General features: G+C 40.5%; 1 protein-coding gene across 1 annotated transcript in view; it reads left to right on the forward strand.

The window, feature by feature from the left end:
• The window catches only part of fblim1 (filamin binding LIM protein 1), a 30,664-nt gene extending 23,718 nt beyond the window's left edge, over positions 1-6,946 (forward strand). Inside the window, exon 8 of the mRNA XM_072245394.1 lies at positions 6,159-6,946. Within this exon, the coding sequence (XP_072101495.1) occupies positions 6,159-6,272 (114 nt within the window). The 3' untranslated portion in view covers positions 6,273-6,946. The remainder of the gene's footprint in view (positions 1-6,158) is intronic.
• Positions 6,947-14,147: the final 7,201 nt, after the last annotated feature.

Consider the following 14,147-nt stretch of genomic DNA (forward strand, 5'->3'; position numbering starts at 1 on the left):
GTCTAAATCATAAATACATATTTTTCTTAGCACAGTGGCGCATCCAGCAGAGCTGGTACCTCACACTGCCAGAGTACAGGACTCAGACCTGACCTTGGGTGCTGTGTGGGGCTTGCAGTTGATCTCTGTTACCACCTGGATTTCCTCTGACCACTCCAATTTTTCTCCCAACCCACCCAAACAATCCAAAGTTGTATGGGTAGGTAAATTAATTGGTCATTACAAATTACCACTAGTGTGTAGGTGAGTACAAGCTAGGGAACTTCAGGAGAATAAAATGGTATAATCTAGGATTAGTGAGACATTGGTAGCTGATGGTGAGTGTGGACTTGCACCAAAGAACCAGCTTCCACACTGTATCTCTACCACATTTGATAAAAGAGAGCGCATTTCACTTTCTGGAACCCTAATGGCAACAGCCTTACAATCACACAAATATCTATTGTGTATCCAATTTTCCAGTCTTGGATCCTAAAGACTGTTGCATTTTTGAGCAATCTGCCACAAAGGACTTTGTCAAACCTTTATATAAGTACACTGCCAGCTCCTCATAGAATTAGTCAAGACACAATCTTCCCAAAAGAATTCCAAACTAATTGTCCCTGGTGAAACAACCCCAAAATGGTGGTCCAGTAGCAAAGTGTGGGGGGGGGGGCGGGGGGGGAGAGAATCAAAATTAAAATAATGACATGGAAGTAAGTGTTTACATTACAATGATGCTCTTGCCTTCTTTAGTGGAGAAAGAGGTATTCCCAGTGATTTGTGGTTCCCTTAGTGAATTCATATTCTTCAGCTAGGTATCAACTATTTTGGCAAATTGCTAAATACTTTGTTTTATGAATGAGGCATTCCTGGCCAATTATTATATGCAGTTGAGACCAGTATGGTGAAAATAACTTTTGCATGAAGTTAGGACTTCACCTCCTTAAGGATTGTGCAGTATCTTGTAAATCAGGCATTCCAAATCTTTCTTTATGCCATGGGCCCTTACCATTAAACTAGTGGTCCCTGGACCCCAGGTTGGGAACCCCTACTATAAATGATATCTTATTTGTCTCTAGTACTAATAGATATAATGTTGCAATTGACCACTGGCAGATCAAGAGTAATCCTGACTTTCACTATGGTCAACAGCAAGGTGGTTATTCTATGGTCAAATGTCTCCTTTCTGGAAGAGTCATGGTCAAAGTGTCTTTGAAGTCAGCCTCTACCAAACTGTAGACCAAACATATGTAGATTCACAAATTAAGCTGCTCAAGCTTTTGAATTTAAGAGTACTGTCTGCTTCAAAGCCTTGTTTACTTCCTACTTGCTCCCCCAAGTTTACATGTGGCATTCTCTGTTGAACAATTTGAGCTGAAATGCATGGAGCAGCACCAACCACTATAAATATATCCCTTTTCAACCTCAAAGCATTTGATTCCATCAACAGGGAGGTATTGTGAAACTTCACCTCAAAGACAGTCTTCAGCATATGTTTGTTTCACAATGGTATGCAAGCCATGATCCTAAACTAACAGTCCACAACCTCAGTGAAGACTGTCAAAGATGTGTCATTGCCCCACTTTTTCCAATCACCCTTGCCCCAATGCAGAATGTCATCAACAAGATTCCTGCTAGAGTGGAGGGTATAAGACTGCTCAGAGTGGAGGGGAGCATTTTGGATGGCATTGAGAATTCTTATTTGCATACATCAGGAATATACAGAATTCCAGAACAGAGAGCAGTAAAAGAATAGCATCTTATCAGTTACTCATTCACCCATGTGGTCAGGTACCTCCTACCCAATCTGTGGTTCCCACATTGACTTCAATAACCTCAGAACTAAAATAGAAGCATGTTATACTCAACATCTGAGACACTGCCCGGAACCATATTTACATCTATCTGTCAGAAATTGGGGAAAAAGTCAAACCTTAATTTGTTTATGATACAAAAGGATGATAAATTTATAGTCAGAGGCAGCTTTCAAAAAGACATTAGCAGGTTAGAGAGCAGACGATTGTGAAACAATACAATTTATTGTGGATAAATTGAGTTAAAAAACAAGGGAGCATACACACAATGAAAATGTATTCATGTCGACCAAAATACTTGCCTCAAAAATGTTTTCTTAGAGTACAAATGTACATAATCAACAATTTAAAAGAGCAATCGGGATTTAAAAAGAATGTAACACAGTAAACAAAGTAATAATTTGTTTGAAATACTGATTAGAGCACTTTCTGAGCTCCACTATAGAAAATACAATGTGATTGTTTTTGTTGGAGCCAAGTGGGAAATGAGATTTAAAACAATTAAATATTATTGCTGTCAGTTGAGGTGCCTTCAGTTTTTAAAGGGGCAACAATGGAAGTGAGAGCATTGATTGTCTGGTATGGAGAGGCCATTGCACAGGATTGGAAAAAGTTGCAGAATGTTGTAAGCTATGCCAGCTCCACCATGGACACTAGTCTCCCCAGCATCCAGGCCACCAATGTCCAAATTGCGGAATATAATGAAATAATTAAACAGGAATATACAGTAACAGAATGGGATTAGGCTTTGAATGAGTTGGGTAAGGCCTTGTCTATGCACTCCATGATCAAGCTTGTTATTATTGACCACAACATTTCTACAATATACATCTACCCTCAAAAATATCTGCATTTAGTCATAAATATACAGCAAACACTAAGAATTTTCCTGGAGCTGATATGCAAATACATTGCCAACAACTTAAATGAATTACAATATGATTTACTAAATGAGAAACAGCACAAAGGTCCTTTAAGAGCAAAATGCTGTACACGATCATTTTGTCATAAATGACAATTGCAACAGAATAGGATTTTCTTAACGGACTTTACAACTGAACAATAGTTAATATTCTTGAATAATTTTTTAGATACCTGGAATACAAGATTAACAAAATGGGCCAAAAATCTTTAGATTAAAGACATAGAAAAACAAGCATTAAAAAAGCCTTAAAATTTAGGGTAGGACAATTCTTCCCCTAGAGCAGAAGCAGAGTAGAATAGTGCAGTATGTTCAAATTTTTTGGCAATATTTCAGGAGATCCTGAATTTGTAGTAAACCAATAACACTTAAAATAAGGCAATGTTACTACCACTGCTTAAATAGAAATCTAAACCAAAACTACATAGTACATAATTTTTTTTATCTGTTTCAAGGTTATAATTATGGGAAACAGAAAGATGAAATGGAATCATATAGGAAAATACTCTAATAACCCAGGCATTAAAACATAATCTCTGATAATCAGAGTTTCTTGCTTCTCTACACAGTCATGACAGATAATTGATCCTTATGTAACAATTGTATTTTTACTTAGTTGCCTTCGCAACCCGTAACATTAAGAATAATGATGAAAATCCACTTCAATATGATGAAAGGTCTACGCAAAAGAGGTCTGAATTTGCTAACTTTAAAGTAATGTGTGGCATATCGGACACCACGCACTGATTCCTTGCTGCCAATTTCTATGTGATATCACTTGGACTGGTTACCTTGAATGTATACTGTAAAAGAGTATTAAATCTAGTCTTTACAACTAATAGACTAGGGCAATGACAGTTCATTTAAACCCAGTATACTAAATGTAACACTATTATACTAGCAGATGGTGTTGAAATCTGGATACTGCACAACTGAACAAACTGCTGTCTGGAGGTGAAGTGTTAAGTGTGCAGAAGCTGAGTACATTGTGTTATGAGTACTATTTTTAGTGTGAATTATTGCATGTGACAGACATGTATTGTGCCTTTGTGAAAGTAGATTAATGTCCTTGCATTAGCATAAATTGCATAGTATTACTATGGAAACATTTTTGTTTCTGTGTGAACTGTATTGTAAGGACAAATTTTGATATTAACATTTGATAGCTTACTATAAAGTCTGAAGTTCAAAGTAAATTATATTACGAAAGTACATTTATGTCACCAGGTCCCTACCTGGCACTCAGCTCTCACCTGTGGCTCCCCGTAGCTGTTTGCATGCGACAGCGGCCACACCCCGAGCAACGGCTTCAACAAGCCGGCTAAACCAGGTGAGGGTAGCTGACAGGTCTCAAACCCTCGGTGAGATAGGGAGTTGTCTATCCCAGCATATGAAGACAGACTCCGGCGGATTGAGCGGACGAGACCAATGGAAGGTCCAACGGTCAAAGAAGACGGTCTCTGCAAGCGTCATGGAACGTGTAGAGCAGGACAAGACACAGAAGACATCCTGGTCATCCACTGCGCCTAGTCCCATCTCCAGCCGTCTCGACTCTGTCTTGCCACTGGATCCAGATGGGAATTGGGAAGAGAGAGCGAGGCTGACGCTGCGCAACTCTCCCTCACTTAAATCCAAGTCATGCGCTAGTCTCGACACCATCAATAATGGTGTCGAGGTCCTCATCGACGTACGATGGACGAACAACATGTCACCATATACAACCCTGAGATTCATTTTCTTCTGGGCATACTCAATAAATCTATGACTAACATAAGCATCCGTTAGTCTCATGAGACCATGGATTTGTGCCTTGGAAGGTTTCCAGGGCGCAGGCCTGGGCAAGGTTGTAAGGAAGACCAGCAGTTGCCCATGCTGCAAGTCTCCCCTCTCCACACCACCGATGTTGTCTAAGGGAAGAGCATTAGGACCCATACAGCTTGGCACCGGTGTCATCGCAGAGCAATGTGTGGTTAAGTGCCTTGCTCAAGGACACACACACTGCCTCAGGCAAGGTTTTAACTGGCGACCTTCAAATCACTAGACGAACGCCTTAACCACTTGGCCATGTGCCAACGCTTATGACTAATAACCATAAAAGAATCAATGGAAGACCACCCAGCCCATAGTGCAGAGGACAATAAAATGTGCAAATACAAAAAGAAATGTTAAAAAAAAGCAGTAAGCATTGAGAACATGTGATGAAGAGTCCTTGGAAAAAAAACCCATTGGTTGTGAGAAACATTTCAACAGTGGGGCAAATGAATTTGAGTGAAGTTATCCTATTTTGTTCAAGAATCTGATGGTTGAGGGCTAGTAACTATTCCTGAAACTGGTGGTGTGAGCCCCGAGGGTCTTACACCTTCTTCTTAAGGCAGCAGTGAGAAGAGAACATGTCCTGGGTGGAGGGGGTCATTGATGGATGCTGTTTTCCTGCAAGTGTTTCATGTAATTGTGCTCAATGGCTGGGAGGGCGTTCTTCATGATGGACAGGGAAATATCCACAACTTTTTGCAGAACTTTCTATTCAAGGACATTGGTGTTTCCATACCAGGCTGTGATACAGTCAGTCAATATACTTTCCACAACACATCTGTAGAAGTTTGTGGAAGTTTTAGATGTCATGCTGAATCTCAGCAAACACTAAGGAAGTAAGCTGGTGCTGTGCTTTCTTTGTAATTGCACTTGCATGCTGGGCCCAGAACAGGTCCTCCAAACCAATAACACCTAGGAATTTAAAGTTGCTAACTCTATCCAACTCTGATCCTACAATGAGGACTGGCTTATGGACTCCTGGTTTCCTTCTGAAGTCTATAATTAGTTCCTTGGTCTTGCTGACATTGAATAAGAGGTTGGTGTTATGGCACCACTCAACCATCTTTTCAATCTCCTTCCTATATGCTGCTTCATCAACATCTTTGATTTGGCCTACGACAGTGGTGTCATCAGCAAATTTGAATAATTGGAGCTGTGTTTAGCCACACAGTCGCAAGTGTAAAGCGAGTAGCACAGGGGACTAAACACAGTTTAGTGTGGTGCACCTCTGCTGATGGAGATCCTGGAGATGTTGCCAATCCCAACTGACTGGGGTCTGCAAATGAGATCTAATTGCACAAGGAGGTATTAAGGCCAAGGGCTAGTCAATTTTAATGAAGACCAGGAATAGATTAAACTTCTGTAAGGGGAAATGATCCAGTGACTAACTTATTTGGGAGCATTACTCTTAATTTCCTTTGCGTACATATTCAGGGGTTGATACTGATTGTGTGTTAATCTAGGGACTGAGTTGTGCGCTGAGAAATCCACTTAGACCTTTTGTCACAATCAGATTAATTGTGGTGGGACTAGGATGCTAGCAATTCAAGTTAGCATTAGTCAAGAGTTTGGAATGTAATGTATACTTACTCATTCTGTGGATTAAAATGTTTCATGTTGTATTACAGAAATGTGGAATTGTTCTATCTCCTGAACCAACTGAAGAAGGATGTTTTCCACTCAACAAACAGATCCTTTGCAAGACTTGTCACATATCCCTAAGTAACAGCTCCACTACTTGAAGACCAGATTTTAGAAGTGATTGTGAACTGTTGTTTGTTTGTTGTTGCAGATCTCTATTTCATTTCTAATCACTTCAAATAGACAGTATCAGATCTTAGACCACTGAAAAATCATTCCTCAGAACCCATTTATGTGAGAGGTTTCTGTATACTTAGCTCTAATGTGCCAAAAAAAACCCCTTGAAAATCCCCGATTTGATTACTAGCCAACGATCAAACCCAAAATAACTATCAGCTGTAAGACTGGCATCAGCACCCTCCTTACAAATTTAGTGATAACACTGAGGGGCTATGCAAACTGGCAGTCACATTTTCCCTATTGTGATATTATGGCATCACTTCCTGAATGGGCAGGTATGGAATGGAAAGCCTGTATAATGAATTAATTTATAGTATCATTATGATAAGCAAAGAGCACTTGCCTACACAAGCTCAATGTAAAAGAAAGAAAAAGTGCATTCATGTAAGCCTATGAGGTGGGTACAGGCACGATGGGCAAAATGGTGTTTCTAAGCTAGTTCAACCGCATCCAAGTTTTTTTTAAGTTTTACATTCATCTTCCTGATACCAGCTCCAAATATATTGCTGCCAGTTCCAAGGACTAAGCAATCTTTCCATATGTAGCACATTTAATATACTATTTCATATTAAAAGTTGTGAATCTTTGTACTCGATATTTTTGTTCTTATTTACATTAGATCAGAAGTTGCACACATCAAATAACACTGACCTCCAAAATATATCCAAATTAAATAAGCAATCATGCTTTAGGTTGTATTACATTTTGGAAATAGCATAATTACAGAACAAATTATATGTATGTCACTTGAATAACAAAAGGTCTTTACAAACAGCAGCAACTGTCCCACCTCAATTCATATTGAAGTATGTCTGTTCTACTGCATCATAATGAAACAGCAAAAGAAATCAATATACACTATCCAAATAATACAAACCAATTTTAATCCTTAATTTATGCCAAGCGGTTTAATCAAAGGTTGGGTGGCAAAAGAACATTTGTTCTCAGGATAAGGAGGAAAAAAGTTAGGAATGCTAAATGCCATCCAGCAATTCCAGCTGCTGGATACCATCTTTATAATGGCCAAGTGCAATATTGGACTTGGCTGTGTAGCCCAAATCGTACATGGAGAATGTGTCGAAATTGAGTTGCTTGCAAATGCATTCCAGCCTCGAGAGGTGCAAGAGAAAATCAAGAAAAGGTACAGGGGACTAAACACTGATCTGCGCTGCCACCAATAGTTCACACAAGTTACGTTTCCTTACAACCGACGGCTGCATTTTAGTATTATTTCACTGATTACGAGGCAAATTGGTTTACTATAGTCAAATGAACTGAAGTACTGTGGATAAATTTGTCTTGCATGTTGTCCATACATTATAACTGTGTATTAAGTACAAAGTAAAATAAAGTGGAGGATAAAGTGTTACAGTACAGAGAAAGTGCAGTGCAGGTACAGTAAGGTGCAAGATCACTATGAGGTAGAGAGGGGTCAGGAGTCCATATTATTGCATTAGGAAACCACTCAATAGTTTCTATCCATCTGTTATAGAATTGTCTTTGAGCCTGGTGGAATGTTTTCAGGCTTTTGTACCTTCTGCCACAATGGTAGAGGGGAAGGGAGAGAATGTCCAGGGTGGGTGAGGCCTTTGATTATGCTGGCTGATTTACTGAAGCAGTGAAATGTGTAGACGGAGATTGTGGAGGGGAGGCTGGTTTCTGTGAAGCACTGAGTTGTGCTCACATCTCTACAGTTTATTGCAGTCATGAGCAAAGGAACTGCCATAATATGATTCAACACAATAGGAAGCTTTCTATAGTGCATAAATTGTTAAGGGTCAAAGGGGCTGTGCCAAATTTCCTTAGCTTCCTGAGTAGAGGAGCAGTAAGCTCCCATCAATGTGATTGGATCAGGGTAGCCTATTGGTGATGCTCACTCTCATGAACTTGAATCTAGCAACCGTCTCAATGTCAGCATTATTACTGCAAAGAGGTACATATGTATTGCTTTCTCTTCTTGAAATCAATGACCAGCTCCTGTTTCGCTGACACTGAGGAAAAGGTTGTCATGACACCATACCACTAGGCTTCCTTTACTCTTGACTCATTAAGATACAGCCCATTTAATGGTGTCATCTACAAATGTGCACATGGAGTTAAAACAGAATCTGGCTATGCATTTGTTCGCGTATAGGCAATGGGGTAGGAGGCCAAGGATGCAGTCTCGTGGTATGCTAGTGTTGGCCGCCCATCCTTACTGAATGTGGTCTGTTGGCCATGAAGCCAAAGTGAAGTGCTGAGTCCCAGGATTAGGAGTTTAGAGATGAGTTTGTTTGGAATTAAACAATAGCCTAACATAGGTATCTTTGCTTTCCAGATGCTCCAGAGATGAGTGTAGATCAGGGAGATTGTGCCTACCATAGAGTTATTACATCAGTGGACAAGCAGCAGTAAGTCGAGATTGCTTGTGAGGCTGGAGTTAATGCATGCCACGACCAGTCTCTCAAAACACTTCAAGATGATGACTGTTAGAGCCACTGGGTCACATCATAAAAATAAAATGCAATGTAGACAAATCCAAGCACAATAGCCATAACCACAACCTGTCCTACCTAAAAGCACAAGCTGAAAATGTCATAGTCATGGTCATACCTTATTGATCCCAAGGGAAATAGGTTTTCGTTACAGTTGCACCATAAATAATAAATAGTAATAGAACCATAAATAGTTAAATAGTAATATGTAAATTATGCCAGTAAATTATGAAATAAGTCCAGGACCAGCCTATTGGCTCAGGGTGTCTGACCCTTCAAGGGAGGAGTTGTGAAGTTTGATGGCCACAGGCAGGAATGACTTCCTATGACACTCTGTGCTGCCTCTCGGAAGAATGGGTCTCTGGCTGAATGTACTCCTGTGCCCACCCAGTAGTGGATGGGAGACATAGACCAAGATGGCATGCAACTTAGACAGCATTCTTTTCAGACACCACCGTGAGAGAGTCCAGTTCCATCCCTACAACATCACTGGCCTTACGAATGAGTTTGTTGATTCTGTTGGTGTCTGCTACCCTCAGCCTGCTGCCCCAGCACACAACAGCAAACATGATAGCACTGGCCACCACAGACTCGTAGAACATCCTCACCATCATCCGGCAGATGTTAAAGGACCTCAGTCTCCTCCGGAAATAGAGACAGCTCTGACCCTTCTTGTAGACAGCCTCAGTGTTCTTAGACCAGTCCAGTTTATTGTCAATTCGTATCCCCAGGTATTTGTAATCCTCCACCATGTCCACACTGACCCCCTGGATGGACACAGGGGTCACCGGTACCTTAGCTCTCCTCAGGTCTACCACCAGCTCCTTAATCTTTTTCACATTAAGCTGCAGATAATTCTGCTCACACCATGTGACAAGGTTTCCTACCGTAGACTTGTACTCAACCTCATCTCCCTTGCTGATACATCCAACTATGGCATAGTCATCCGAAAACTTCTGAAGATGACAAGACTCTGTGCAGTAGTTGAAGTCCGAGGTGCAAATGGTGAAGAGAAGGGGAGACAAGACAGTCCCCTGTGGAGCCCCAGTGCTGCTGATCACTCTGTCGGACACACAATGTTGCAAGCACACGTACTGTGGTCTGCCAGTCAGGTAATCAAGAATCCATGATACCAGGGAAGCATCCACCTGCATCGCTGTCAGCTTCTCCCCCAGCAGAGCATGGCGGATGGTGTTGAACGCACTGGAGAAGTCAAAAAACTTGACCTTCACAGTGCTCGCTGGCTTGTCCAGGTGGGCATAGACATGGTTCAGCAGGTGGACAGATTATTGACTCTTGCAAGTCCCCTTGAGGCCACACACAACTCTTTGGAAACACAGTACGAAGAAATCACCAAAAAGACCATAATGATTCAAGGTGGCAGTTCCCTTTTTTCAAATGCAATTATTTTGGGCCTTAAATAATGCCTTCATAGCAATATATTCCTTAATTAACCACCAAAAAAAACTGAAATAACCTCTCACTTGTACTCAAACTATAAGTACAAAGAATAATAAAATCCTCAAAGAAAACATCCCCGAAGTACAACCTAATAGTGTAAATTATAGCTTATCCATACTTGTAATATTGCATAAGTTATATTTCTGCAAAAAGTATGATAGTTGTTTCACCATAGAGTCCAGATAAAATGCTGCCGAGAAATTAAGTGATTACACACTGATATAAATGTATTCCTTATGCAGCATACTAAATAACAGCAAGATTAAATTCCCTAAATAGAAAAGAGTTCCTATTACAAATCTGCACATTCAGGATGTTACTGCTGTTGATTTCAGGGGTTCTCCGATCGGAAATAAATCAATGCACTATTCTGAATATGAAACCTACAAAATATTAATAACTATGCTCAGTAACAGTAATTTCCACATTTAACGACATTTGGTCATCTTACAACACACATTTAATATGTACATCAGGACAAGGTATATATCGAGAAATCCAAACCAAATCAGACTAATTTAGTTTGACAGGAGGAGCATCATAACGTTAAACATTACACTACAAAACTGATATTTCTTGGAGATTAACAAGAATGCAATAATCTAAATATTGAGTATAAAATAAGTCACAAGTGTCTTGCACCAGTCCTCCAAAATCTTAGCTAATTTCAATGAAAGCAGCAGCAAGGCAAACTAACACTACTATTGCAAATAAAGGTTAATATCACCCAAGAATTTTTAAGAATGATGGAAATCCTGAATGAGACTACTATTGCAAAGGGACAGTTTACAAAACAAACACATAAACAAGTACTATTTGTTGCAATCATGTATTTTTCAGAAGGCCCCAGATCTACAAGGTAGGTCTAAGGTTTTTTTTTGTTCCCTCATGTTTTTTTTGGGGGGGGGGGGAAGGAAAATATCCCAATAGTTGCCAATCAGTAATTGGCCCTTAAGCATTATAGGTAGGAAGGTGAAGTTATCAGCTTTGGTAGGAAGGTGAAGCTATCAGCTTTGGTAAGAAAAACACAAAGGCAAAGTATTATTTAAATAGTAATAAATCGATGTACAAATGGATAGAAATGTCTATACACCCGTCATCAAAAGCAAACATGCAAGTGTGGCCAACAGTTAAAGTATCAAGTAGTATTTGGTCTACAAGCCATTTTGTAATGAAGACCGGAGCAAGCTTGTCTTACTAAAATTACAGAAGACCTTAGTAAGACAATACTCAGTTTTGGCAAAGATATTCTTACCATAGAGATTTCTGCTCGCTGAAGGAGAAATTGGGGCTGATGCAGAATAGTTGGACGGTGCCAGTCAGTATGTGAGGAGAGGGAGGGGTCGGTTGGTGAAAGGGAAAGAGTCTGGAATCGGGGTGACAGTTTCATGATATGGGGTGACATATTTAGCACTGAGCTGAGATTTGTGAAAAACTCTCCACCCCCCCCCCACCCATTCAGATGGGAGGGTAATCTGTGTTTCATTTACAGGAGGTGGAGATGAAATTGCAAAATATATTTAAAGGGAGACAGGCAGTCGTCCAAGCACAAAATTCAGCAAGGGCAGTAAGAAATAAAAGCATGGTACTATGAATCTGGTGTGATCACTGAAATGGCAGAGTTGGCTTGAAGGGTCAGATGGTTTACTCCTAATCCAATGCTTCTATATAATTGAGGATATAGTTAGCAGTCAACTTAAATCAATGGATCTGGAGTCACACATACACTTGACCAGCTAAAGGGGTATTTCTTTCCCTCAAAGGCATCAGAAAACAATTTTTTTTTCCTCTAAAGACAACCTAGCAGTTTCGTGGCTAGTTGAATAACTTGGTGTAATGTAGATTTATGGTCACATACTTTTTCCTCATGTCTATTTACATCCTAGGATTTCACTTGGATGAAAATAGTTATGAGGAAAAGGTCTATGATCACACACCTATACTAAATAGGTGTCAACTTAAGTTAATTGCAACATCTTTGAATTGAGGGAAAATTATTAGCATGCCAGCCAATGATTTGATCTGGAAAGGACATGCATATGGATGTCCAGATGAATTCACCCATGGAACATTTCATGGATATTTTAAGGATTATCAGGAGAGCAACAGAACCTTAAGGAAATGTGATAATTTTAAAGTAACGAAATAAATGCTAATGAACACAAAATTAATTTAAGCTCCTTGTGTATTCATTTTTAGAAATGGATGGAAGTAGTTTCCTAAATTGCACATGCCACTAAATCAAGAAGCAAACATCAATGTTTGGAATAATACAAGCAGAGAAATGATAAAGACATTCACAATATGGAAGTAAGCTTATCTAACTGCTAGCATTTAGAGACTATGTTTTGCATTTTAGAAACTTATTTTTTGAAGTCAAATGACAAACTATCATTATCAGAAAAAAAATTCAAACATATGATTAAGTAGTACTATAATACTAGTTTCCAGGAACCAAAAATAAAAACAATGCTGTAAAAACTAAGGTCAAGGAGCATTTGGGTAGGAAAAAAAGCCAGTATTTCTGCCCACATTGGCATTGCTGTTTGAACTCTTCCTTAGATGCTTGCTATTACTTATTGGATAAGTCTGTGACAGGAGATAGTTGATACAAATTCTGTTCTTGGCTGGCTTCTCTAGAAGAATGCTCCAGAGACGGGTGCACAAGCACCCCTGCTATAATTTCAAAGAGAAAATGAGGGTTTCTTAATGTGCTCTTCCTTCTGAAGAGGAAGTTTTCTCCTGCTATCCCATTCATATTTATTCCTCTAAGACCCAAACCTATCTGATGATAGTTGTTTCAGGGAGCTTACTGTGCACAAAAGTTACAGGAACAGTTATCTGTGTAATAAGGACAGGTTGAATAGATTATGACTTTATTTCCTGGAGTATAGGAGAACGAGGGAAGATTTGATGAGGGTTAAATATATAAGCAAGGGTAAAATTATAAGGTAAGTACATCTGTAGGAAGAGGTGCAGTCGACGTTTCAGGCCGAGACCCTTCGTCAGGACTAACTGAAGGAAGAGTGAGTAAGGGATTTGAAAGTTGGAGGGGGAGGGGGAGATCCAAAATGATAGGAGAAGACAGGAGGGGGAGGGATGGAGCCAAGAGCTGGACAGGTGATTGGCAAAAGGGGATATGAGAGGATCATGGGACAGGAGGTCCAGGAAGAAAGACGGGGGGGGGGGGGGACCCAGAGGATGGGCAAGAGGTATATTCAGAGGGACAGAGGGAGAAAAGGGAGAGTGAGAGAAAGAATGTGTGCATAAAAATGAGTAACAGATGGGATACGAGGGGGAGGTGGGGCCTTAGCGGAAGTTAGATAAGTCGATGTTCATGCCATCAGGTTGGAGGCTACCCAGACGGAATATAAGGTGTTGTTCCTCCAACCTGAGTGTGGCTTCATCTTTACAGTAGAGGAGGCCGTGGATGGACATGTCAGAATGGGATGTGGAATTAAAATGTGTGGCCACTGGGAGATCCTGCTTTCTCTGGCGGACAGAGCGTAGATGTTCAGCAAAGCGGTCTCCCAGTCTGCGTTGGGTCTCGCCAATATATAAAAGGCCACATCGGGAGCACCAGATGCAGTATATCACCCCAGTCGACTCACAGGTGAAGTGTTGCCTCACCTGGAAGGACTGTTTGGGGCCCTGAATGGTGGTAAGGGAGGAAGTGTAAGGGCCTGTGTAGCACTTGTTCCGCTTACATGGATAAGTGCCAGGAAGGAGATCAGTGGGGAGGGATGGGGGGGACGAATGGACAAGGGAGTTGTGTAGGGAGCGATCCCTGCGGAATGCAGAGGGGGGGGGAGGGAAAGATGTGCTTAGTGGTGGGATCCCGTTGGAGGTGGCGGAAGTTAC

Source organism: Mobula birostris, chromosome 27, assembly GCF_030028105.1.
Source record: "Mobula birostris isolate sMobBir1 chromosome 27, sMobBir1.hap1, whole genome shotgun sequence".
Classification (NCBI taxonomy): domain Eukaryota; kingdom Metazoa; phylum Chordata; class Chondrichthyes; order Myliobatiformes; family Myliobatidae; genus Mobula; species Mobula birostris.